At 45.0% G+C, this 26,701-nt stretch overlaps 1 protein-coding gene across 1 annotated transcript in view; it reads left to right on the plus strand.

The window, feature by feature from the left end:
* epsti1 (epithelial stromal interaction 1) overlaps window positions 1-26,701 on the plus strand; it is a 55,968-nt gene that overhangs the window by 22,958 nt on the left and 6,309 nt on the right. The window contains exons 4-9 of the mRNA XM_063049943.1: window positions 2,283-2,356; window positions 12,414-12,571; window positions 14,062-14,155; window positions 20,637-20,720; window positions 23,315-23,388; window positions 24,418-24,629. Of these exons, the coding sequence (XP_062906013.1) occupies window positions 2,283-2,356; window positions 12,414-12,571; window positions 14,062-14,155; window positions 20,637-20,720; window positions 23,315-23,388; window positions 24,418-24,629 (696 nt within the window). The remainder of the gene's footprint in view (window positions 1-2,282; window positions 2,357-12,413; window positions 12,572-14,061; window positions 14,156-20,636; window positions 20,721-23,314; window positions 23,389-24,417; window positions 24,630-26,701) is intronic.

The following is a 26,701-nucleotide window of genomic DNA, read 5'->3' on the forward strand; positions in this document are numbered from 1 at the left end:
GACTTTTTGGTTGGCGTAAAGTAATCATGGAATGCATTCCTTTGGACTTTTTGACATTTATGGTACACTCAAAAACAAATAGTTTTAATAAAACATGGCAACCTTTTTCTGCAGTATGTAGGTGTAAACTTGTCTGCTATACTAATAAGGGCTTTTGTATAGGATGTTGTGGTGATGTCTATATTTTGATGGAAGTGTTCTGATGCCTGATATCTATAAGGGGAAGAAATGTAAATGTAAGTGTATCTGGAAATTGAAGGTTTTGTTATGCTGAGCAAAAAAAAAATTTAAATTATATAAAAAAATTTTTAAAACACTAGTAGAAGGTAAAGGTATGATTATGATTTTGTATTTTTCAGGCATATTCTCCTGTCTTCAAGCTAGTTTCTCACCCTCAGACATTACAGTGACAGGAAACGTTCCCCAAGGAGAATCGCGAACACAGGGTGTTCTGCAGATGATGGAAATCTTGCGCACCACACACAAAATACTGGAGGAACTCAAAAGGTTAGGCAGCATCTATGGAGAGGAATAAAGAGTCAGTGTTTTGGGCTGAGGCCTTTCATCAGCACTGGAAAAGAAGGGGGAAGAATGCAGAATAAGTAGGCAGGGAGAGAGGAAGAGGTACAAGCTGGTAGGTGAGAGGTGAGACAAGGTGCAGGGAAAGGTGAGTGGGTAGAATGAAGTAAGAACCTGGGAAGTGATTTGTGGAAGGGGTATCCATTTCACTTTGACTTCCCAGCCCCATTCTGACACATCTGTCCATGGCTTCCTCTGCTGCCGCAACAAGGCCAAACTCAGGCTGGAGGAGCAACACCTCATATTCTGTCTACGTAGCCTCCAACCTGATGGAATGAACATTGATTTCTCCAACTTTCAGTAATCACTCCCCTCTCTTCACTTCTATTCCCTGTTCTGGTTACTCTCCCTCCTTATCTGTCCGTCATCTCCCTCTGGCTGCTCTCACCTTTCCCTTTCTTCCATGGTTCACTGTCCTCTCCTGTTAGATTCCTTCTTTGTCCCTTTCCCTCTTTCACCTATCAGCTCCCAGCTTCTTACTGCAGCAACCTTCCCCCACCCACCCACTTCCACCTATCAGCTCCCAGCTACTTACTGTATCAATGCTCCCCAACCCACCCACTTCCACCTATCAGCTCCCAGCTTCTTACTGCAGCAACCTTCCCCCACCCACCCACTTCCACCTATCAGCTCCCAGCTACTTACTGCATCAACGCTCCCCAACCCACCCACTTCCACCTATCAGCTCCCAGCTTCTTACTGCATCAACCTTCCCCAACCCACCCACTTCCACCTATCAGCTCCCAGCTACTTACCACTTCCACCTATCAGCTCCCAGATTCTTACTGCATCAACCCTCCCCCACCCACCCACTTTCCCCTCAGCTGGTTTCACTCCTTTCTTTCCCTCCACTTTCTTTTTCTAGCTTCTGCTCCCTTCCTTCCCAGTCCTGATAAAAGGTCTCAACCCGAAACGTCAACAGTTTGTTCCCCTCCAGAGATGCTGCCTGACCTGCTGAGTTCCTGCAGCATTTTGTGTGTGTCGGGCAGGAGGAACTTGTGCTTGTTCAGAAAACTATGGGGAAACATGCATCTCAATCTTAATGGCTGATTAATGGTGCAGGGGTCTCCAGGGAGGAAAGATGAGTTTGGTGAAGTGAAGAATGATTAGTACCAGTGTGATGTTCCATCAGAATATAGGAATATGTGATGCAGGAAGAGCAATGGATGTGCTAGCCTGTTCTAGACTTCAGTTACATGACTGCTGATCTATGACCCAAAATACTCCTGGATTCAAAGCAACCACCATTTTGTTGTTGTGTCTTCATTAACCCGCACCAGGTCTTTGCCAATAAACTAACACTTTACTGGTGATACATGCATACATTTCAGTTTCTGATTTACTGTTCCATTTACATTAAGCAGCTTTGCAGTATCTTCATAGTCAATAGTCTGGCCCATTATTGACCAATATCCAATATCAGTTGTCTGAGATTTCCTTGTTTCCTCTTATAAAATCTCTGGAGTTTGATTGAAAAATGTTGGGTTCAATAACATCACAGTGATTTTTAACTGATGATCTGTATTTTCTATCCATTTGAGAAAAATGTAGTAATCTGTTTATCCCTGCCTTGATAGGCAGCTTAATTCTTCCAACATCTAACACCATAAGATATTCTCACCCAGTAATCCATCCTTCCCTAATGTCTTCTAAACTCTTTTTCTCCCATCTCCATATTGATTTGTCAATTTCTTTCCTTTTAGGTGGGCTCGCTTCGGAGCATGAAGTAAGACGGAAACAACAGATAAATCTCCTGGGGGCCAAGATTCAACAAAGAGTTAGTGTTCAACTCCAATAGATATCATAGAATTATTCAGCACATGAAGAGAATATTTGTCTGTTGTGCATGTGCCATCTTTGTCAATGGGCTGTACTTTACCCCAAGCCCTTTTCCCATATCCATGCAATTTTCCTCCTCTTTATTATTGATTCTGTTTACAACACTCTTTTGGGCAGTGTATTCCTGGTTCTTCCCATCTGATTCCATGCATAATTTTTCCAATATCATGCAACAAGCAGTTACATTTTCTCCTATGAGTGAAGCGTCGAGTTATACAGCACAGAATCCATTCCTTTGGCCCAACTTGTCCATATTGGTCAAGGTGCCTTTCTAGGTTAATCTTATTTCCCAGTATCTGATCCATACCCTGCAAAAATTTTCCTATCCATGTATGCGTCCAAATGTCTTTTAAATGTTGTAATTGAACTCGCCTCCACTACCTTCTCTGCAAGCTCATTATATATGCAAAACAGTCCTGTGTGTGAAATACTTGCCCTCTTAAATCTTTCCTTTCTCACCTCAAATCTATGCCCTCTTCTCTTAGACTTTCCTACCCTAGAAAAAAGGCTGACTATCCTATCTATACCGCTCATGATTTTATAAAACTCCATAAGGTCACCTTATGGAGATGCTCGCTTTAAACTTGTTTACCCCGAGAAAGACTACCATGACCATGAAGCCTTGCACAGGCAGGTGAGTGCGCATGCGTGTCATGCGAATACGTGACGTGCATATGCGTGTACATGCCCGAATTGCAGAGCGACGCAGACACACCAATGCACAAGTATAAATGCTCACAATGGCGCAGCCCACTTGCGTAGGCTAGAGCTCAAGCTAGTATGCACAAGTATAAATCAGCCTTAAATCTCCATACGAATGTTGTTGTTCACCAGGCATTGCTCCTTCTAGACTGTGTAGGGGAAACAGGGGTGGCACAGCTACGTAGTGGTTAGCACAACGCTTTACATTACCCGTGACCCTGGTTCAATTCCCGCCACTGCCTTTAAGGAGTTTGTACGTTCTCCCCGTGACTGTGTGGGTTTCCTCTGGGTGCTCTGGTTTCCTCCCACAGTCCAAAGACATACCAGTTGTTAGGTTAATTGGTCTTTGTAAATTGTCCCGTGATTTGAGTAGGATTAACTTGGGGGATTGCTGGGCGGTGCTGGAAGGTCCTACTCTGCACTGCATGCCAATAAATAAATAAGTTCCACAACATCATTCTGAAATAATCTGCCATCACTCTCAACATTAATTGGTCGAATGTGAAATGGTTCCGTACAATGACCGATGAATCTATTCCCACCCCATAATCGACCTCCAACACTTGCTGATTATCAGCCTCACCCCATGACCCTCCACTCAATTCCATCATGCTTCCTGGCCTCCAAACCTTTCCCAATCCCCCATCCATATATGTTAGTCTGATTGATTATTTTGTTTCCCACTACAATTGGCAGAAGCAGGTGAGCACTGGTAGCAGAAGTCAGAAGATAGGACAAATGAATGTGTAGCTAAAGAGTTGGTGTGGCAAGTGTGCTTTAGGTACTTGGATAACTGGAGTTGCTTCCTGGGTAGGTGGGACCTGTACGAAAAGGACAGGCTGCACCAGAACTGGACAGGCAGGGAGATTTGCTCGCACTGTTTGGAAGGATTTAAATGGATTTAGCTGGGGGTTGGGAGGTGTAGTTCAACAGACCGGGTGAAAGAAGTAGAGGATATATCAAGCTAATCCAGTGAGCAGAACAAGGTTGTGGTTAAGTCAGCTGATCTACTTGGAATTACGATGTTACGGTCATCTCAGGATCATGGCTGAAGAAAGGCCAGAACTAGCAGCTTAATGTTCTGGGATAAAAGCTTCAGATGTGACAGTGAAGAATGCGCTACTGATTAAAGAGAACAACATGGCACGGTGATGTTGTGGATAGTGAGGAAGGTTGTCTGAGGCTATAAATTAGATGGAAGGTCAGGCAGATCATTGGCAGATGGAACTTAATCTCAACAAGTGCAAGATGATGCATTTTGGGAATTTAAATAGAGAGAGGACATATACTGTAAATGGTAGGGCACTAAGGCATGTTAATGATTAGAGACACCTTGGGACTCTAACACATCGTTTTCTGAAAGTGGCAACACAGGTAGGTAGATTGATGAAAAAGATAGAAGGCCTTAATAGATCAGAGCATAGAATTTGAAAGTTGGGATGTTTTGTTACAACTTTACAAAACACTGATTAGACCACATCTTTGGTCACTGCACTATTTAGTTGGAATAAATAGGTCCTTTTCAGTTTTGTGGAATTCCATCAGAATTAGTTCTTGGCCCACAGTAGTTCATTATTTATGTTCATGACTTGGAGGAAGGAACGGTAGGTAAGGTTTACAAACTTGCTGTTGATGCAAAAATGGCTGAAATGGCATAAGGATAGTGTGATTCGGTAACACAGTCAGTTAAGTTTCTGGACAAAAGCAATTGATAAATGGAGCTTAATATGGGGAGGTATGAGGTAAGAGGAATTTGGTAAGATGAATCCAAAGAGGAATCAAATAGTTCAGAAAGCAAATAGTGCTTTGGCCTTCATTGCAAAGTGGTTGGAGTTTGTAATTGTACAGAGTGTTGGTGAGTCCATGCCTGAAAGACTGCATACAGTTTTGGTCCTCTTATCTTTAACAAAAAAGATATATAGATATATAAAAGATACATATTCCAGTTGATTGGGACATGTTTGGACCAGTGCTTTTTGGCCCAATTAAGCAGCTGCCCAGTTAGCCAAAATTTCATGGAAATAGTTAAAAGGCATGAAAAAGACAAATGGAGTAACAAATTATGTATTTAACTTAAATATAGAACAAATTAGAAATCTACCAATACTGCATCAGTACTTAAAACTGTGCATTAGTTCCTACTACTTATCAACACAGCAATTTATTCACCTCGCCTTCTTTTGACTGTAAATGAACAAAATCAGTGCAGATGCTTATTACAGATAATGGACTGTCTTCATACAATGCTTTCAACAATTGCATCCTCCAAATCTTTATTTTCATTGTAATATTCAAGATGATTGTCGATACTGTCAAATTCTTCACAGTTTCTAACTTGTTGAAGTAATGAAATTGTTTTATTTTCACTCCTGGCCATTTCTGGCATCTCCAAGCCTAAATGCCTCAAGCCGTAGTGAGTAAAACAGTTCTGAATTGTCTTACTGCTTATTTCTTGCAAGCTATAAATAATAAATAAATGCTGTGCTTTTTGAACACGAACATAAAAAATGTTTGCTTGAAGCACAGTGTTGTGTCTAACGACTACACTGACGCTAGTTAGAAACTGTTCACCAACAGTCTCCTTTACCACTTAAGCAGCATAGTGTCCCAAATAAATGAAGGGAATCCCGGCTATTTTCTTGATTAGTTTTTGTCCTTTAAGAGTTGTCCTAAATGAGCGCTGTCCCGATTAACTGCTGGTCTAGTTAACTGGAATGCACAGCAGTAACATTGGAAGCTGTACAAAGGAGATTCACCAGGCTAATTCCGAGGGTGAGAAGGATGTCCTACCAGGAAAGAATAAATAGTTTGGATCTATATTCCTTGGAGTCTAGGAGAATGAGAAGTGATTTTATTCAAAGATACGAGATCCTAAGGGAATTTGACAGGGCAGATGTTGGAAAGTTTTCACTGATGGAAGACAAGATAAGGAACCGGCCATTTAAAGTTCTTGCAGAGGAGGTGAATCTCTCAAATTTCCTGCCCCGATGGGTAGTGAAGTTGTTAAAGTGAGTGTGGATAGATACTTGATTGAGGAATAAAAGAGTATTGAGTAATTGTAGCGAAGAGGAGTTCAGGTCGGCCATAGTCATAGTAAATAGTGGGCAGACCTGAAGGGCCTAATAACCTACTCCTGTGCCAATTTTCTTGTGTTCTTGTTTACACTATAGGAAGAATGCAGTTGTACTGGGGAAGTACAGAGATGATTTATCAGTGCTGTCTAGATTAGAGGACTACTGTAGTTAGGAGAGACATACATCAAAGTTGCTGGTGAACGCAGCAGGCCAAGCAGCATCTATAGGAAGAGGCGCAGTCGACGTTTCAGGCCGAGACCCTTCGTCAGGACTAACTGAAGGAAGAGTGAGTAAGGGATTTGAAAGCTGGAGGGGGAGGGAGAGATGCAAAATGATAGGAGAAGACAGGAGGGGGAGGGATAGAGCCGAGAGCTGGACAGGTGATAGGCAAAAGGGGATACGAGAGGATCATGGGACAGGAGGTCCGGGAAGAAAGACAAGGGGGGGGGGTGACCCAGAGGATGGGCAAGAGGTATATTCAGAGGGACAGAGGGAGAAAAAGGAGAGTGAGAGAAAGAATGTGTGCATAAAAATGAGTAACAGCTGGGGTACGAGGGGGAGGTGGGGCCTAGCGGAAGTTGGAGAAGTCGATGTTCATGCCATCAGGTTGGAGGCTACCCAGACGGAATATAAGGTGTTGTTCCTCCAACCTGAGTGTGGCTTCATCTTTACAGTAGAGGAGGCCGTGGATAGACATGTCAGAATGGGAATGGGATGTGGAATTAAAATGCGTGGCCACTGGGAGATTCTGCTTTCTCTGGCGGACAGAGCGTAGATGTTCAGCAAAGCGGTCTCCCAGTCTGCGTCGGGTCTCACCAATATATAAAAGGCCACATCGGGAGCACCGGACGCAGTATATCACCCCAGTCGACTCACAGGTGAAGTGATGCCTCACCTGGAAGGACTGTTTGGGGCCCTGAATGGTGGTAAGGGAGGAAGTGTAAGGGCATGTGTAGCACTTGCTCCGCTTACACGGATAAGTGCCAGGAGGGAGATCAGTGGGGAGGGATGGGGGGGACGAATGGACAAGGGAGTTGTGTAGGGAGCGATCCCTGCGGAATGCAGAGAGAGGGGGGGAGGGAAAGATGTGCTTAGTGGTGGGATCCCGTTGGAGGTGGCGGAAGTTACGGAGAATAATATGTTGGACCCGGAGGCTGGTGGGGTGGTAGGTGAGGACCAGGGGAACCCTATTCCTAGTGGGGTGGTGGGAGGATGGAGTGAGAGCAGATGTACGTGAAATGGGGGAGATGCGTTTAAGAGCAGAGTTGATAGTGGAGGAAGGGAAGCCCCTTTCTTTAAAAAATGAAGACATCTCCCTCGTCCTAGAATGAAAAGCCTCATCCTGAGAGCAGATGCGGCGGAGATGGAGGAATTGCGAGAAGGGGATGGCGTTTTTGCAAGAGACAGGGTGAGAAGAGGAATAGTCCAGATAGCTGTGAGAGTCAGTAGGCTTATAGTAGACATCAGTGGATAAGCTGTCTCCAGAGACAGAGACAGAAAGATCTAGAAAGGGGAGGGAGGTGTCGGAAATGGACCAGGTAAACTTGAGGGCAGGGTGAAAGTTGGAGGCAAAGTTAATAAAGTCAACGAGTTCTGCATGCGTGCAGGAAGCAGCGCCAATGCAGTCGTCGATGTAGCGAAGGAAAAGTGGGGGACAGATACCAGAATAGGCACGGAACATAGATTGTTCCACAAACCCAACAAAAAGGCAGGCATAGCTAGGACCCATGCGGGTGCCCATAGTTACACCTTTAGTTTAGAGGAAGTGGGAGGAGCCGAAGGAGAAATTATTAAGAGTAAGGACTAATTCCGCTAGACGGAGCAGAGTGGTGGTAGAGGGGAACTGATTAGGTCTGGAATCCAAAAAGAAGCGGAGAGCTTTGAGACCTTCCTGATGGGGGATGGAAGTATATAGGGACTGGACATCCATGGTGAAAATAAAGCAGTGGGGGCCAGGGAACTTAAAATCATCGAAAAGTTTAAGAGCGTGAGAAGTGTCACGAACATAGGTAGGAAGGGATTGAACAAGGGGCGATAAAACCGTGTCGAGGTATGCAGAAACGAGTTCGGTGGGGCAGGAGCAAGCTGAGACAATAGGTCGGCCAGGACAGGCAGGTTTGTGGATCTTGGGTAGGAGGTAGAAATGGGAAGTGCGAGGTGTGGGAACTATAAGGTTGGTAGCAGTGGATGGGAGATCCCCTGAGCGGATAAAGTCGGTGATAGTGTGGGAGACAATGGCCTGGTGCTCCTTAGTGGGGTACCTTGCCGAGGCGCAGCAACAACTCGCGAATACCTCCTCTTATTTACCCCTTGATCGTGACCCCACTAAGGAGCACCAGGCCATTGTCTCCCACACTATCACCGACTTTATCCGCTCAGGGGATCTCCCATCCACTGCTACCAACCTTATAGTTCCCACACCCCGCACTTCCCGTTTCTACCTCCTACCCAAGATCCACAAACCTGCCTGTCCTGGCCGATCTATTGTCTCAGCTTGCTCCTGCCCCACCGAACTCGTTTCTGCATACCTCGACACTGTTTTATCACCCCTTGTTCAATCCCTTCCGACCTATGTTCGTGACACTTCTCATGCTCTTAAACTTTTCAATGATTTTAAGTTCCCTGGCCCCCACCTCTTTATTTTCACCATGGATGTCCAGTCCTTATATACTTCCATCCCCCATCAGGAAGGTCTCAAAGCTCTACGCTTCTTTTTGGATTCCAGACCTATCAGTTCCCCTCTACCACCACTCTGCTCCGTCTAGCGGAATTAGTCCTTACTCTTAATAATTTCTCCTTTTGCTCCTCCCATTTCCTCTAAACTAAAGGTGTAGCTATGGGCACCCGTATGAGTCCCAGCTATGCCTGCCTTTTTGTTGGGTTTGTGGAACAATCTATGTTCTGTGCCTATTCTGGTATCTGTCCCCCACTTTTCCTTCGCTACATCGACGACTGCATTGGCGCTGCTTCCTGCACGCATGCAGAACTCGTTGACTTTATTAACTTTGCCTCCAACTTTCACCCTGCCCTCAAGTTTACCTGGTCCATTTCCGACACCTCCCTCCCCTTTCTAGATCTTTCTGTCTCTGTCTCTGGAGACAGCTTATCCACTGATGTCTACTATAAGCCTACTGACTCTCACAGCTATCTGGACTATTCCTCTTCTCACCCTGTCTCTTGCAAAAACGCCATCCCCTTCTCGCAATTCCTCCATCTCCGCCGCATCTGCTCTCAGGATGAGGCTTTTCATTCTAGGACGAGGGAGATGTCTTCATTTTTTAAAGAAAGGGGCTTCCCTTCCTCCACTATCAACTCTGCTCTTAAACGCATCTCCCCCATTTCACGTACATCTGCTCTCACTCCATCCTCCCACCACCCCACTAGGAATAGGGTTCCCCTGGTCCTCACCTACCACCCCACCAGCCTCCGGGTCCAACATATTATTCTCCGTAACTTCCGCCACCTCCAACGGGATCCCACCACTAAGCACATCTTTCCCTCCCCCCCTCTCTCTGCATTCCGCAGGGATCACTCCCTACACAACTCCCTTGTCCATTCGTCCCCCCCATCCCTCCCCACTGATCTCCCTCCTGGCACTTATCCGTGTAAGCGGAGCAAGTGCTATACATGCCCTTACACTTCCTCCCTTACCACCATTCAGGGCCCCAAACAGTCCTTCCAGGTGAGGCATCACTTCACCTGTGAGTCGACTGGGGTGATATACTGCGTCCGGTGCTCCCGATGTGGCCTTTTATATATTGGTGAGACCCGACGCAGACTGGGAGACCGCTTTGCTGAACATCTACGCTCTGTCCGCCAGAGAAAGCAGGATCTCCCAGTGGCCACACATTTTAATTCCACATCCCATTCCCATTCTGACATGTCTATCCACGGCCTCCTCTACTGTAAAGATGAAGCCACACTCAGGTTGGAGGAACAACACCTTATATTCCGTCTGAGCAGCCTCCAACCTGATGGCATGAACATCGACTTCTCTAACTTCCGCTAGGCCCCACCTCCCCCTCGTACCCCATCTGTTAATCATTTTTATGCACACATTCTTTCTCTCGCTCTCCTTTTTCTCCCTCTGTCCCTCTGAATATACCTCTTGCCCATCCTCTGGGTCACCTCCCCCCCCGTCTTTCTTCCCGGACCTCCTGTCCCATGATCCTCTCGTATCCCCTTTTGCCTATCACCTGTCCAGCTCTCGGCTCTATCCCTCCCCCTCCTGTCTTCTCCTATCATTTTGCATCTCTCCCTCCCCCTCCAGCTTTCAAATCCCTTACTCACTCTTCCTTCAGTTAGTCCTGACGAAGGGTCTCGGCCTGAAACGTCGACTGCGCCTCTTCCTATAGAATCTGCTTGGCCTGCTGCGTTCACCAGCAACTTTGATGTATGTTGCTTGAATTTCCAGCATCTGCAGAATTCCTGTTGTTTGTAGTTAGGAGAGAGTTTGTTTGGGCTGGATTAGTTCTACCTGGAGTAAAAACAAGAGACAATCTGTTCATGCCATCAGGTTGGAGGCTACTCAGATGGAATATAAGGTGTTGCTCCTCCAATTCAGTCCTACTTCCCATTCCCATTCCGACATGTCAGTCCATGGCCTCCTCTACTGTTGCAATGAGGCCACACTCAGGTTGGAGGATTCCGTCTGGGCAGCCTCCAACCTGATGGCATGAACAATGATTTCTCGAACTTCCAGTAATTGCCCCCGCCCCACCTCCTTCACCTTTCCCCATTCCCCATTCCCATTTCCATCCCTCACATTATCTCCTTACCTGTCCATCACCTCCTTCTGGTGCTCCTCCCCCTTCCCTTTCTTCCATGGTCTGTTTCCTTTCTTATCAGAATCCCCCTTCTCCGGCCCTTTATCTCTGTCACCAATCGCCTTCCCAGCTCTTTACTTCACCCCTTCCCCCACCCTCCTAATTTCACCTATGACCTTCCACTTTGTACTTCTTCCTCCCTCCTCCCACCTTCTTTCACTGACTTCTCTTTTCTCCTGAAACATCGACTGTTTACTCTTTTCTATAGATGCTGCCTGGCCTGCTGAGTTCCTGCGGCATTTTGTGTGTGTTACCTGGCATAAAGGATGCTGAGAGAGAGATGTAAAATTAGACAATGCCTAGATAGGGAAGAACCTTTCCTTTCAGGCTTCGGGTGTTAGAAACAAAAGGGCGTAGGTTCAAGGTGAGGAGTATAATATTTTAAGGGGAATTGAGGGTTAAGTGTTTTACACAGAGAGATGTTGACGTCAGGAACTCACTGCTGGAGAAGGTAGTGGATTGGGCACAATCACTATGTTTGAAAAGTTATGGAAGAACACAATCTTGATGTTGGCAAATGGAATTAGAGTACATGGGCAGATAAAGACACATATTAGACCACCTAGGTCAGTCTGCATGTAACTGTGTATATCCTGAAATGTACACTCCATACCTCACCCAAGCTCTCTGATTCCTGACTGAGGTAGAGTTACGTTTACTCGGCATGAGCAAAGCACATGGCAGAGCGGGGCTCAATGTTCCCTTTGCTTTGTAATGACCACTGTGCCCAAAAATCTTGTGCTGTCCAGTGACAACAACATCTGTACACTGAGTTATTGATTAAATAACTTCAATTGAAACAGTGCAAATAAGCTGGTTCTAAAATCTGCAGACAAACCATCGCAAACTCCACACTGTCAAACTGGAAAGGGAATTCTGATAGTGTACGATTGTGAAATACACCTAACATACCAACGAGGTAGAGGGTGACAACCCTTTTTGTACTAGTAGCAAAAGATGTGTGCGCGTGCATAGCTCAGAGGAACCATTGGCAGAGTTCTCTTTGTCTGGGCCTCAGCTATGTGCCCAAGCTCAGTTCCTCACCCACTCCCCATGTACCATGCACAGACATCCTTGACCCCTTTGCCCACCCGGGGTATCAGATTCTCTACCTGCAGCCAATGTTCTGTTCCCCCTGCAGTCTATATTTGCAGTGAATGAGTGTCCATGGAGTTGTACACAGCACAGATAAAGGATCTTCAAACTGATTCATGTACGTTGACCTTCCTGAGTCAATCCCACATTCCCTATATTTGGCCCTTATCCCTCTATAGCTATCCATGTACCAGTCAGAATGTCTTTTGAATGTTGTAGATGTACCTGCCTCTGCCACTTCCTCTGGCTGCACATTTCATATTCCCACCACCTCACTGATTTTCCTTCCTGCCATCAGGCTAAGAAAGAAGAATATGACCGGAAAAGGAGGGAAGCCCAAGAACTCCAATATCAGAAGATGAAGGAAATCCAGAGGGAAAAAGCCAATAAGCTTGCGGAAAGAAGGAGGCAGGAGGACGAGGAGAGGAGAGCACAGCAGCAGGCCCAGCACCACCAGTGAGTGTCAGAAACAACTGTGAGGTGGTTCCTTAATGCCTGGTGAAACTTTACACCTCCTGCACTTACTGGCAGATTGCAGACTGGAGCAGAGACTCCAGACAATAGAAATTGAGGGGTTTGGTAGATTTTCAGTTGAGGAAATGTAGCCATTCAGCTGGGATATTCACCAACTCCAGGTTCAAGAGATCTGTTACCCAGCCTATAGGTCTGTCTCCTCAATAGATCCAGTCACCTGTGGAAATCCCAGTGTGCTTACTTGTTTAGGCATCTGTCTCACACACACTGGGTATCATGTAATGACATTCTTAAACTCCTGGGATTTGTATGTTCTGAGCATTAAGTGCATACAATCAGGAGCTGCCAAGATGGATATTTTTCTATTTGGGAATTTGCATTTAAAATATAAATCCTGGAAACTAAACCTTCGAGTTTATTGGGCTTATTTTGGCCAAACTACATGTCCGTTTGAAAGTCTTCATATGTCAGATACAGTAGTTTTGGTTGTGCTTGCTGTTGTTTTTACTGAAGGTGCCCTCAAGGGGTTGAAAATTCAGCAATACTTCATGGAGAAGTGTACGTGGGCAGTTTGTGCCCACTGACGCTAAACACAACACTCAATGGTACCCTGTTACTACATTTCAGGGCATTGTAAGTTTGGTCAAACAGCAAGTTGCATGGGTTTGCAGATGAGGCACTGACCCGAGATTGAGGGGTCCAGAGGAGGAGGAGGATACACTTGCCAGTGGTGGAAAAGAGACATTTTTGCCCAATTCACCATTCTATCCATCTCTTTTGCAGCTGCTAATGACTCTCTCCCTAGCCTTAGGTTCTGCCATTCCTCGTCCGCGTGACTTTCTCCTGGTGAGTCCTACATAATGCTTGTTAAAGTGGAGTAATAAAAAATTACTGTTGTAGCAGCTTTCAGAAAATTGCAGGAATAAATGCCAATAGTGTGTTTGTGAAAGCCTTCCAATATAAATCAGGGTCAACTTTACAATTCCAACAGCAATGAACATGAAAAGGTGGGAAGACCTTTTAAAGAATGAACATCTTTGTAAATTGTGCTTGAAATTTCTACGAATGTTATATTTACTCCCTTCTTGGAGTTGCTGTTGGGAAAGAGTGTTAGTTGAAGCAAGATCTGACTACAACATGCCATGGAGAATTTTTTAATGAATGTGTATGAAAAATTGAACAGAAATTACCTGTTTAGTAAATATCCAGATGGCCTTTTTTAAGTGGCAGTTCATCTTCGTACCGAGGTGGTTTATTGCACTATATCAGCAGTGAAACTCAAGACCCCACCTTGGCCACGTCGGTCAGCAGATACCTCAGCCACTGATTGCTGCCTTTCATAATTAGAAGTGCTGCCCATTCGGGACCTTCACAGCTGTGGTATATTGGAAATTGGCTTCTCACTAGTGGCTGTCTTCCCTTCGGCTGTTGAAGTGATGGTTCATACGTATTGTGATCTGATATTTTAACAGAGCAAACCAGAAGTTCCTTGATAGGATAGATGCCAGTAGATCTTACAGTCAGCTGTGCCAGCGTCCCAGCTCGGCATTTTCAACCACATCATGGGTAAGTGTCTTAAGGCAGCTCATGTACTATCCACAAACTGAAATATTCAACTGGTTATCTTTCTTTCTCTCTCCTGCTGCAGTTTTGCTTGGAGTAGCCAGTTCTTGCAATGATTGTTCGAGGAAACCCAGTCCTTTTTCGTGCTGGTTGATTGTTCATCCCAGCTGGTGACAATCAGAGTCACTATCTGACTATAAACGAGCTGAATACAGATTAGAGTGTTACATCAGCCTGATCTGGGAGGTTTCACTTCTCTCCCCTCTGAATCCTGCACACATCCTTTCTTAAATAAGGGGCCCAAAGATACTCACAGTAGTCCAAGTGAGACCCCACCAGTGCTTTATAAAGCCTCAGCATTACATCCTTGCTTTTATATTCTAGTCCTCTTGAAATGAATACTAACATTGCATTTACTTTCTTTCACCACTGACTCAACCTGAAAATTAACCTTCAGGAAATCTTGCACAAAGACTCCTCAGTTCCTTTGCACCTCAGGTTTTAGAGTTTTCTCCGCATTTAGAAACTAGTCTGTGCTTTTATTCCTTCCACTAAATTGCATAACCACTTTCCAACATTGTATTCCATCTGCCACTTCTTTGCCCTTTCGGCTAATAAGACCATAAGATATAGGAGCAGAAGTAGGCCATTTGGCCCATCAAGTCTGCTCCGCTATTCAATCCCGGGCTGATCCAATTCTTCCTGTCATCCCCGCTCCCCTGCCTTCTCCCCACACCCTTTGATGCCCTGGCTAATCAAGAACCTACCTATCTCTGCCTTAAATACACAAGGCTTCACAGCCACTCGTGGCAACAAATTCCACAGACTAAAGTAATTTCTCTGCATCTCTCTTCTAAATGGACGTTCTTCAATCCTGAAGTCATGCCCTCCTGCCCTAGACTCCCCTACCTTATGTTTACCATACTTAATATGTTCATTTAACATGCAGAATGTTTCTGTGAGATCCTCCCTCACTCTCCTGAACTCCAGGGAATACAACCCAAGAGCTGCCAGATGTTCCTCATACAGTAACCCTTTCATTCCTAGACTCATTCTTGTGAATCTTCTCTGAACCCTCTACAATGTCAGTATATCCTTTCTAAAATAAGGAGCCCAAAACTGCACAGAATACTCTAAGTGTGGCCTCACGAGTGCTGTATTGAGCCTCAACATCACATCCCTGCTCTTATATTCTATGCCTGCAGAAATGAGTGCCAACATTGCATTCACTTTCTTCACCACTGACCCAACCTGGAGATTAACCTTTTGGATATCTTGCACATGGACTCCCAAGTCCCTTTGCATCTCTGCATTTTGAATTCTCTCCCCATCTAAATAATAGTCTGCCCGTTTAATTCTTCCACCAGAGTGCATGACCAAACACTTTCCAACATTTTATTTCATTTGCCACTTCTTTGCCCATTCCCTTAAACTATCTAAGTCTCTCTGCAGGCTCTCTGTTTCCTCAACTCTACCCGCTCCTCCACCTATCTTTGTATCATCAGCAAATTCAGCCACAAATCCATTAATACCGTAGTCCAAATCATTGACATACTTCGTAAAAAGCAGTGGTCCCAACACGGACCCCTGTGGAACCCTACCGGTAACTGGCAGCCAACCAGAATAGGATCCCTTTATTCCCACTGTCTGTTTTCTGCCGACCAACCAATGCTCCACCCGTGCTAGTAACTTCCCTGTAATTCCATGAGCGCTTATCTTGCTAAGCAGCCTCATGTGCGGCACCTCGTCAAAAGCCTTCTGAAAATCCAAGTACACCACGTCTACTGCATCTCCTTTGTCTACCCTGCTTGTAATTTCCTCAAAGAATTGCAGTAGGTTTGTCAGGCAGGATTTTCCTTTTTGGAAACGGTGCTGGCTTTGGCCTATCTTGTCATGTGCCTTCAGGTATTCCGTAATCTCATCTCTAATAATTGATTCCAACAACTTCCAACCACTGATGTCGGGCTAATAGGTCTATAGTTTCCTTTCTGCTGCCTCCCACCCTTCTTAAATAGCGGAGTAACATTTGCAATTTTCCAGTCATCTGGTATAATGCCAGAATCTATTGATTGTTGAAAGCTCATCGATAATGCCTCCACAATTTCTCCATCTACTTCCTTCAGAACTTGAGGGTTCATTCCATCAGGTCCAGGAGATTTATCCACCCTCAGACCATTAAGCTTCCTCAGAACCTTCTCAGTGGTAATTTTCACTGCACAAACTTTACTTCCCTGACACTCTTGAATGTCCGGTATACCGCAGATGTCTTCCACTGTGAAGACTGATGCAAAATATGCATTCAGTTCCTCTGCCATCTCTGCATCTCTCATTACAATATCTCCAGTGTCATTTTGTATTGGTCCTATATCTACCCTGAATTCTCTTTTAGCCTTTATATACTTAAAAAAAGCTTTTAGTATCTTCTTTGATATTAGTCACCAGCTTCCTTTCATAATTCATCTTTTCCTTCCTAGTGACCTTCTTAGTTTTCTTCTGCAAATTTTTAAACACTTCCCAATCCTCTATCTTCCAACTAGCTTTGGCTTCTTTGTATGCCCTTTTTTTTCTTTTACGTTGGCTCTGACTTCACTTGTCAGCCACAGTAGTGTCCTTCTTCCCTTTGAAAATTTCTTCTTATTTGGAATATAGCTGTCTTGCACTTCCCTCATTTTTTTGCAGAAACCCAACCATTGCTGCCCTGCTGTCCTTCCTGCAAATATCCCTTTCCAGTCAACTTCAATCAGTACCCCTCTCATGCCATTGTAATTTCTTTTATTCCACTGAAATACCGACACATTGAATTTATTTTTTACTTCTCCAATTTCAATGTGAAGTCGATCATATTTTGATCACTGTTTCCTAAGGGTTCCTTAAACTTAAGCTCTCTTATCACCTCCGGTTATAAGAGCACTGTCCAAGTCCTCCCTGCTTCCTCAACACTATCTGGCCATCCACCTATGATCACATCATCTCCAAACTTGGCCAGAGAGTCATCAATTCCATCATCCAAATCACTGATGTACAACATAAAAAGAAGCAGTCCCAACACAGGTGGAACAACACAGGTCACCAACAGCCAATCAGAAAAGGCGCCCTCCATTCCTATTCTTTACCACCTGCCAATTAGCCACTGCTTTATCCATGCTGGTATCTTTCCTGGAATACCATGGCTCTTAGCTTGCTAAGTAGACCCAAGTACTGCACCTTGTCAAAGACCTTATGAAAATCCAAGTAAACAGCATGCACTGACTCTCCTTTGTCTATTCTGCCCGTTATTTCATCAAAGAATTCCAACAGGCAAGATTTTCCTTTCAGGAAACCATGCAGACTTTGGCCTGTTTTATCATGTGCCTCAAGTATCCTGCAACCACATCTTAACAATCGACTCCAACATCTTCTCAACCACTGAGGTCAGGCTAACTGGTCTACAATTTCCTTTCTTCTGCCTCTCTCCCTTCTTGAAGAGTGGAGTGACATTTGTGAATTTTCCAGATATCTGGAACCATTCAAGAATCTAGTGATTCTTGAAAGATCATTACTAATGCTTCCATAATCTTTTCAGCTATCTCTTTCAGAACCTTGGGGTGTAGTCCATTCGACCAGGTGACTTATCTACCTTCGGACCTTTTGGTTTCCCAAGCACCTTCTCTCTAGTAATAGCAAGAGCACTGAGTTCTGCTCCCTGACACTCTGGAACTTCTGGCATACTGCTAGTGTCTTACACAATGAAGGCTAATACAAAATGCTTATTTAGTTCGTCTCCCATTTCCTTGTTCCCCATTTTCCAGCGGTCCAATATTTACTTCTGCCTCTCTTATACTCCTTAATATCTGAAAAAAATGTTTGACTTTCTCATTGTTATTGTTGGCTCGCTTACCTTCATATTTTTCTTTTCCTCATTATGGCTTTTTTAGTTGCCTTCTGTTGATTTTTAAAAGTTTCCCATTCCTCTAACTTCTCACTAATTTTTGTTCTATTATATGCCCTCTCTTTGGCTTTCAGGCTGTCTCTGATTTCCCTTGTCAGCTGCGGTTGCATCATCCTTCTTTGGGATGTATCTACCCTGCACCTTCCAGATTGCTGCCAGAAACTCCAGCCATTGATGTTCTGCATCATCCCTGCTGGTGTGTCTTTCCAATCAACTTTGGCCAGCTCCTCTCTCTTAACTCTGTCCCTAAACTCCACTGTAATACTGATACATCTGATTTTCACTTTTCTGTCTCAAGCTGCAGGGTGAATTCTATCATATTATGATCACTGCCTCCTAAGGGTTCCTTTACTTTAAGATCCCTGAGCAAATCCTGTTCATTACACAACACCCAATCCAGAATAACTGATCCCTAGTGAGCTCAACCACAAGCTGCTCTAAAAGCATTCTACAAGCATTCTACAAATTCTCGCTCTTAGGATCCAGCACCAATGTGATTTTGCCAATCTACCTGCATATTGAAATCCCCATGACAACTGTAACATTGCCCTTTTGACATGCATTTTCTATCTCCTGTTGTAATTTGTACCCCACATTCTGACTACTTTTCGGAGGCCTGTATGTAAGTTCCATTGAGGTCTTTTTACCCTTGCAGTGTCTTAACTCTACCCACAAGGTTTCTACATCTTCCAGTCCTATATCACCTCTTTCTAAGGATTTGATTTCATTTTTTTACCAACAGAGCCGTGCCACCCCTTCTGTTGACCTGCCTGTCTTTTCGATATAATGTGCATCCTTGGATGTTAAGCTGTCAACTGTAATCTTTTTTCAGCCACGGCTCAGTGATGCTCAAAATGTCATACCTGCCAATCTCTAACTGTGCTACAAGATCATCTACCTTATTCCATATACTGCATCCATTTAAACAAAACACCTTCAGTCCTGTGTTCATTACCCTTTTCAATTTGTCCCCCGTTACACTGCGACTCATCCCACTGACCGCAATTTTGCCCTATCATTTGCCTGCCCTTCCTGACAGTCTCACTACACACTGCCTCTGCTTGTAAACCAACAACCCTTTCCTCAGTACTATCACCCCGGCTCCATTTCCTCCTGCCAAATTAGCTTAAACCCTTCCCAACAGCTCTAGCAAACCTGCTCAGAAGGACATTGGTCCCTCTAGGGCCCAGGTGCAACCTGTCCCTTTTGTAAAGGTCATACCTTCCCCAGAAGAGATCCCAATATTCCAGAAATCTGAAACCCTGCCCCTTGCACCAATTTCTTAACCACGCATCCATCTGCAAAATCATCCTATTCTCACTGGCATGTGGCACAGGCAGCAATCCAGATATTACTGCACTGGAGGCCCCATTTTTCATTTTATACCTAGATACTCTAATTCTCTCTACAAGACCTCCTCCCTTTTCCCACCTATGTCATCGGTGCCAATGTGTACCAAGTCTTCTGTCTGCTCACTCTCCCCCTTTAGAATGTTTTGGAGCTGATCCAAGATGTTCCTGACCCTGGCACCTGGAAGACAACATACCATCTGGGTGTCCACAGAATCTCAAGTCTACTCCTCGAACTATGGAATCCCCTATTAGTACTGCAGTCCTCTCCTCCCCCCTTCCCTTCTGATCCACAGTGCCAGCCTGGTCCAGAGACTGAGTCAGTGCGGCTCTCCCGGTATGTCGTTCCTCAACGATATCCAAAATGGTATACTTATTATTGAGGGGAATGGCCACAGAGGTACTCTGTGCTAGTTGCCCATTTCCCTTCCATCTCCTGACAGTCACCCATTTCCTAACCTCCTGCAACTTGGGGGTGACCGCTTCGCTGTAGTTCCCATCTATCATCTGCCTAATTTCCCATATGAGCCGAAGGTCATCGAGCTGCAAATCTAATTCCTTAACACGTTCTCTGAGGCACTGCAGCTTTGTGCATCTGGTGCAGATGTGGTTATCCAGGAGGGTGGAGGTCTGTCACATCTCAGGTAAAGAACACGATACAGTCCCTGGAGCCAATTCCACTGCTATGACTACGTGTGCACTAACAGACAAAGAATGAAAAATGAATAAGAGAAAACTTACCAGATTTGTACCTCGCCCAAACCTCCCCACTCTAGCACTGGTCCACTCACACAGTGGCAGCTCCGCTTGTCCCTGTCTTATATTTGTTTGCCCTTGCTAATGCGTGAGGCTTCCTGCACTGATCCGATCTGATGAACAATTAACATTGGTGTTTTGGTTAAGGCGTTTGTCTAGTGATTTGAAGGTTGCTAGTTCGAGCCTTGGCTGAGGCAGCGTGTTGTGTCCTTGAGCAAAGCATTTAACCACACATTGCTCTGCGACGACACCGGTGCCAAGCTGTATGGGTCCTAATGCTCTTCCCTTGGACAACATCGGTGGCGTGGAGAGGGGAGACTTGCAGCATGGGCACCTGCCGGTCCTCCATACAACCTTGCCCAGGCCTGCGCCCTGGAAACCTTCCAAGGTGCAAATCCATGGTCTCATGAGACTACCAGATACCTATATGTATATTTCATTTGCATTCTAGGCCAAGAGTCACGTTTATAAAGAGCATCAAAAGGTGGCTGAAGACCAAAAGCTACAGGAGATGAAGAATGAACAAAGGAAAAAGGTAAGCACACCTTAAAATCACGGCAGCCTACGTCTTCGTCAGAGCAATACCTTAGGAACACAAAATATAAAGTGACTGCCATCAAAATGACCTGATACTCGGCTGCTATGCAAAGAGCATATTTTTTTCTTGTCAAGACCAAAAATAGCTGAATGTTCTCAGCAGCACACCATAGTGGCCCATACCAAGATGCTTTCATTTCTATTTATATTAAGGTGGGGACAAGCAGATGGGTCACCTTTTAGTGGAGAGTGTTTGTGGTACAGCAGTTGAAGGGACTTGCAGTGAATGGAGTCTCCTTCTCCTCCCCAAAGGTAGCTGTGGCCTCATCTTTCACCCTAACATTTCCTTTTTATGAGGCCTAACCATTTCAGACAGAGTGGCAGAGACAGTGACTGAGCCCAGGCAAATGCCGCCTCATGCTGCCAGGGGCATGTAGAGCAATGCAGCATGGGAAAGGCCCATGCTGACCATTAACCACCCAGTTACAGTAATCCTGCACTAATCTGATTTCCACCCCACATTTCCCTCAGCTCCCAAGGAAGCAGGCACACTGCTGTTCTGAAAAGAATAACTGGAGCCCTACCAAGAGCACTCTCCATGGCACCTAGTGCTCTCCTGGAGAATGAAATAGGGTGTCGATCTAGTTTCCATGACAACAGAAGCAGCCAAGCCCAAAGAAGCAGATTCCAGAGCAGCAGCTTTCAGGAGCTGGCAAAAGAGGCTCTACGTTGGTAGTTAGCATCATGCTCTTAATGCATTGTGGGCCCAAGTCGTCAAAGAGTACTACAGCACAGAGAGAGATCCTTTAGCCCATTTAGTCGGTTTCTGCCTTGCCCCGTCCTCCTGCACTGGACCATAGCCCACCATAGCCTTCTCATCCGTGGACCTATCTAAAACTCACTTAACTGTTGCATCTGCATCCACCACTTCAGGCTGGAGCTGAAAAGAACCATCAGATATGCCCGGTCCTACCGAGTCTGTGGGCGAGGGACCCTGCATGTCTCCTCAGCAGCTGCCAGGAACCTGCACTTGACAGCCAGCACGGGCTTTCTGAGGAGCAAACTCTGCTCAGAAGCTGCTTCTTCCTCTTCTGGGGCAATCCCCTGGCTTTGTACTGTAGGCTGAGTTCTACTGAGATTCCCATGAGGGATTTGGAGATTCTAACTTTCATGTTGGAATAGGAATAGTTCATTGTGTGTTTGTGTGTGTGTGTATCTGTGCCTATATAGAACATAGAAGAGTACAGCACAGGAACAGGCCATTCGGCCCACAATACTGTGCCAAACCAACTAAAAAGGAAATCAAAAACACCCAAACACTAATCCCTCCTACCTACATCATCTCCATCTTCTTTACATCCATGTGCCTATCCAAACATCTCTTAAAAGCCTCGAATGTATTTACCTCTCAACCAAACCAGACAGTGCATTCCAGGCATCCACCACTCTTGAGCAAAACAAACTTACCCATCACATCCCCCTTGAAGTTACCCCCTCTCACCTTCAATGCATACCTTCTGGTATTAGAGATTTCAACCCTGGATGTTTAAAATTTCATGTTGGGGGTAAACTGGTTGCAAGATACTCACCAGTATGAGAGAAAGGAATCACAAGGACTGTGGAAGGGTGGGGTGACGTTGACTGAGTCTTGTTAATACACTGAGCTAGTGTAAGCTGAGTGATAGTCTTGTCATCTTTGGTAGAGACAATACACTTCTTCCTGCACGGAAGCACTTGAGCATCTCCTCTCGCTGTGATGAGATGTATCTTTGGACCTTTGGGAGACTTCCCATCCCTGCTTGGTCTTGGGCAGGTCTGGTCACTGACCCAGGGTTCTATTACTGCTGCCATCTCAGGAAGCCCACTCAATGTCTCTGACACTGTTGCCCAAAAAGGGACATCCCCTTTAAATATTGGAGGCTGCCTCGTGTGGTATCTGATAGACACATTTCCCATCACTCCCAGGCATGTTCTGGCATTCAGCAGCAAAGTAATCAAAGTAACAATTGCAAATAGCAGGCAGATCAAGTATTAGATGTTACTTCAGAACAGCACATATACTTTGGACAGGGAATCCTCTTATTCAAAGAGCAGGATCGACACCGAAGGTCAAAATTCAAAGTAAGTTTTATTATCAAAGTACATATGTGTCCCCACATACAACCTGAGGGCATACTCAGCAAATAGAAACTATATCAGGTTCAACCAGAGTGCAGAAGACAACAAATAGCAATAATTAACAAGAACGTGAGATAACAAGGTAAAGAATCCTTAAAGGGAGATCACTGATTGTGGGAACATTTCAATGGATGGGCAAGTGAGTGGAGTTATCCCCTTTTGTTCAAGAGCCTCGTGGTTGAGGATTAGTAACTGCTCTTGAACCTGATGGTGCAAGTCCTGAGGCTGCGGTATCTTCCACCTGATGGCAGCAGCGAGAAAAGAGCATGGGCCTGGGTGCTGGGGATCCTTGATGCTGGATACTGCTTTCCTACGACGGTATTCCACATAGATGCGCTCAGAGGTTGGGAGGGCTTTACCCGTGAATTAAATATATATAAAACCAAATAATAATGATGTAATTTCCTTTCCTAGAGTGAATACTTAGCAGAGAAGGAATCCGAACAGGAAGCTGAGCAGCTAAGAAGGCTTAATGAAGATCGTAGGAGGTGTGTATAAACCTGCTTAACCTGCTTAATGGTATTGGCCATTGGCATAAAAAGGTTGGGAGCCTCTGTGGTAAAGCAGCACAAAGCAATTGTCATATATTGAACAGTAAAGTGTGCCTATCAAGCTCTTCACTTGCTCTAGTGTTTCAGCTGTGCCTGTTGTTCTGTGTAGCGGTGTTGTGAGGGAGGTGTGCCCATTCCTCTATGCAGCCGGATAGTGAGGCAGCAACAACTGCTGAAACGCAGTGGGTCAAGCAGTACCTGTGGGGAGAAAACAACTGCCAACATTCCAGGTTCAAACCCTGCACCAGGAGAGGGGAGACAGCTAGGAACACAAAGGCTCCAGTACTGGAATCTGTCAAGGAAGGTGATGAAGGGAACCATTATGGGAGAGCTGAAAGACCAGAGCCAGCATGGGAGTGGGTAAATGTGCCTGTCACCTGTGTAGTGAGTGAAGCTTGCCTGTTGTCTGTATTTTACAAGTGCTTGTCATTGATAAATCATATTTTCATTGTTTTGTACTTAATTATTAATGGTGTGTATTCATGGGCTTCTACTACTGCAGTCCATTCGTTCCAAGGTTCAACATGTGTGTTAAGAGATGCTCTTCTGTACACTACTGTTGTTACAAGTGGTTATTTCAGTTACTGTCATCCTCCTGTCAGCTTGAACCTGTCTGGCCTCCTCCTCTGACCTCTGTCATTAACAAGGTGTTTTTGCCCACAGAACTGCTGCTCACCAGATGTTTTTTGTTTTCGCACCACTCTCTGTAAACTCTAGAGAATGTTGTGTGTGAAAATCCCAGGAGATCAGCAGTTTGTGAGATACACAAGCCACCTCATCTGGCACCAACAATCATTTCACGGTCAAGATCACTTAGATCACATTTCTCCCCCACTCTGATGTTTGGTCTGAACAACAGCTGTTCCTCTTGACCATATCTGCATACTTTTATGCATTGACTTACTGCCCTCACTAAGTGCATAATCAATGTTTTCAACTCTTGATGGGTTTTCTCTCTTCTAATAGGAAGAATAGTGCTTTCTTGGACAACCTTGAAAGAAGACGTCAGTCTAGTCAGAATTCCAACCTCACGTCACTTGATGTACCTGATGAGCAAACCTTTGGACAGGATACCAAGGAGTATGTTACTGCATCAAAATATTATGGAGATGTTCAGGAAGAAGAAAACCTCCATGATACTTTGGCTGAACCCGAAATTGGTAGAAGTTCACCTGAAGGTAATGGATGATCTGCAGAAATTCAGACAGTTTAAAGTCAGTATTTTAAAAAACAGTGTTACTGCTATTTTGAGGTAAATAGTGATCGAAAGGATATGGACTAGAATCTCAGCTTTCCAAAACAGGAAACTGTTCTGTTTCAGCCAGGGTTAGAGATAAAGTCATCACAAAATTTTGACATGCTTTAGCCCAAACTGCCTTGCCAGTAAACAATGGGAAGAAGGGGAGGAATGGTTCTTAGAGTGAGGGGGGAGATCGCTGGTTGGTGTTTGGGTGTTTTTGATTTGCTTTTTAGCTGGTTCAGCACAACACTGTGGCCCAAATGGCCTGTTCCTGTGCTGCACTCCCCTGTGTTCTATATAAAAGCAAGGATGTAAGATGGAGGCTTTATAAGGCACAGGTGAGGCATTACTTGGAGTACTGTGAGCAGTTTTGAGCCCCTTGCCTAAGAAAGGATTTGCTAACGTCGCAGAATGTTCAGAGGAGGGTCATCAGAAAGATCCTGGGAATGAAGTGGTCATCGCATGAGGAGCTCTGGGCATGTTCTCACTGGAATTCAGGTACAGAGGGGATGTCGGGTAAATTGTGCACGCAGAGAGTGGTGAGTGTGTGGAATGGGCTGCTGGCGACAGTGGTGGAGGCGGATACCATCGGGTCTTTTAAGAGACTCCTGGATAGGTACATGGCGCTCAGAAAAACAGAGGGCTATGGGTAACCCTAGGTAATTTCTAAGGTAGGGACATGTTCAGCACAGCTTTGTGGGTTGAAGGGCCTGTATTGTGCTGTAGGTTTTCTACGTTTCTAATGATGACAGATCTCATTGAAACCTATTGAATTTTGAAAGACCTGGAAAGAGTAGCTGTGGAGAGGAAGGTTCCTACAGTGGGGGAGTCTATGGCCAGAGGACACAGCCTCAGGATAGAGCGGAACTTCCCAACCTGGGGTTCATGGACCCCCAGCTTAATGGTATTGGTCCATGGTGTAAAAAAGGTTGGGAACCCCTGGAAAAGAGAGATGTCTATTTAGAATGGAGATGAGGAGGGGTTTATTTAGAACATAGAACATAGAGGAGTGTAGCACAGAAACAGGCCATTCAGCCCACAGTGTTGTGCTGAACCAGCTAAAAAGCAAATCGACACCCAAACACTAATCCCTCCTACCTACACAATGTTCATATCCCTCCATCTTCCTCACATCCATGTGCCTATCTAAACGTCTCTTAAAAGCCTCTAATGTATTTACCTCTACCACCAGACCAGGCAGTACATTCCAGGCATCCACCACTCTCTGAAGAAAAAGGTTACCCCCTCTCATCCCCTTTGAACCCACCGCCTCTCACCTTCAATGCATGTCCTCTAATATTAGACTGGGGAATAGATACTCTCTGTCCACTCCATCTGTGCCTCTCATAATCTTGTAAAGTTCTAACGGATCGCCCCTCAGCTTCCACCGCTCCAGGGAAAACAACCAAAGTTTATCTAGGCTGTAGTGATAGTACATGCCCTCTAAACCAGGCAGCATCCTGGTAAATCTCTTCTGCACCCTCCCCAAAGTCTCAAATTCCTTCCTATGGTGGGGTGACCAGAACTGTATACAATACTCCAGATGTGGCCTAACCAGAGTTTTATAAAATTGTAACAAAACCTCCTGACTTTTGAACTCAATGCCTTGACTAATAAAAACAAGCATTCTGTAAATCTTCTTAACCACCCTCTCAACCTCTGTAGCCACTTTCAAGGACCTATGAGCTTGGATCCCAAGATCTCTCTGCTCTGCAACGCTGATAAGGATCTTCCCTTAACAGTGTACTGCCTCCTTGTATTTGCCCTGCTGAGGTACAACATCTCACATCTATCTGGGTTAAACTCCATCTGCCATTTCCCAGCCCACATCTGCAACTGATCTATATCGTGCTGTATTCTTTGCCAGCTTTCTACACTATCCACAACTCCACCACCTTTGTGTCGTTCACAAATTTACTAACCCACCCATCTACATTTACATCGAGGTCATTTATATACATCACAGACAGCAGAGGCCCAGCAGAAATCCCTGTGGAACTCCATGAGTTA

Source organism: Mobula hypostoma, chromosome 6, assembly GCF_963921235.1.
Source record: "Mobula hypostoma chromosome 6, sMobHyp1.1, whole genome shotgun sequence".
In the NCBI taxonomy this organism is placed as follows: Eukaryota; Metazoa; Chordata; class Chondrichthyes; order Myliobatiformes; family Myliobatidae; genus Mobula; species Mobula hypostoma.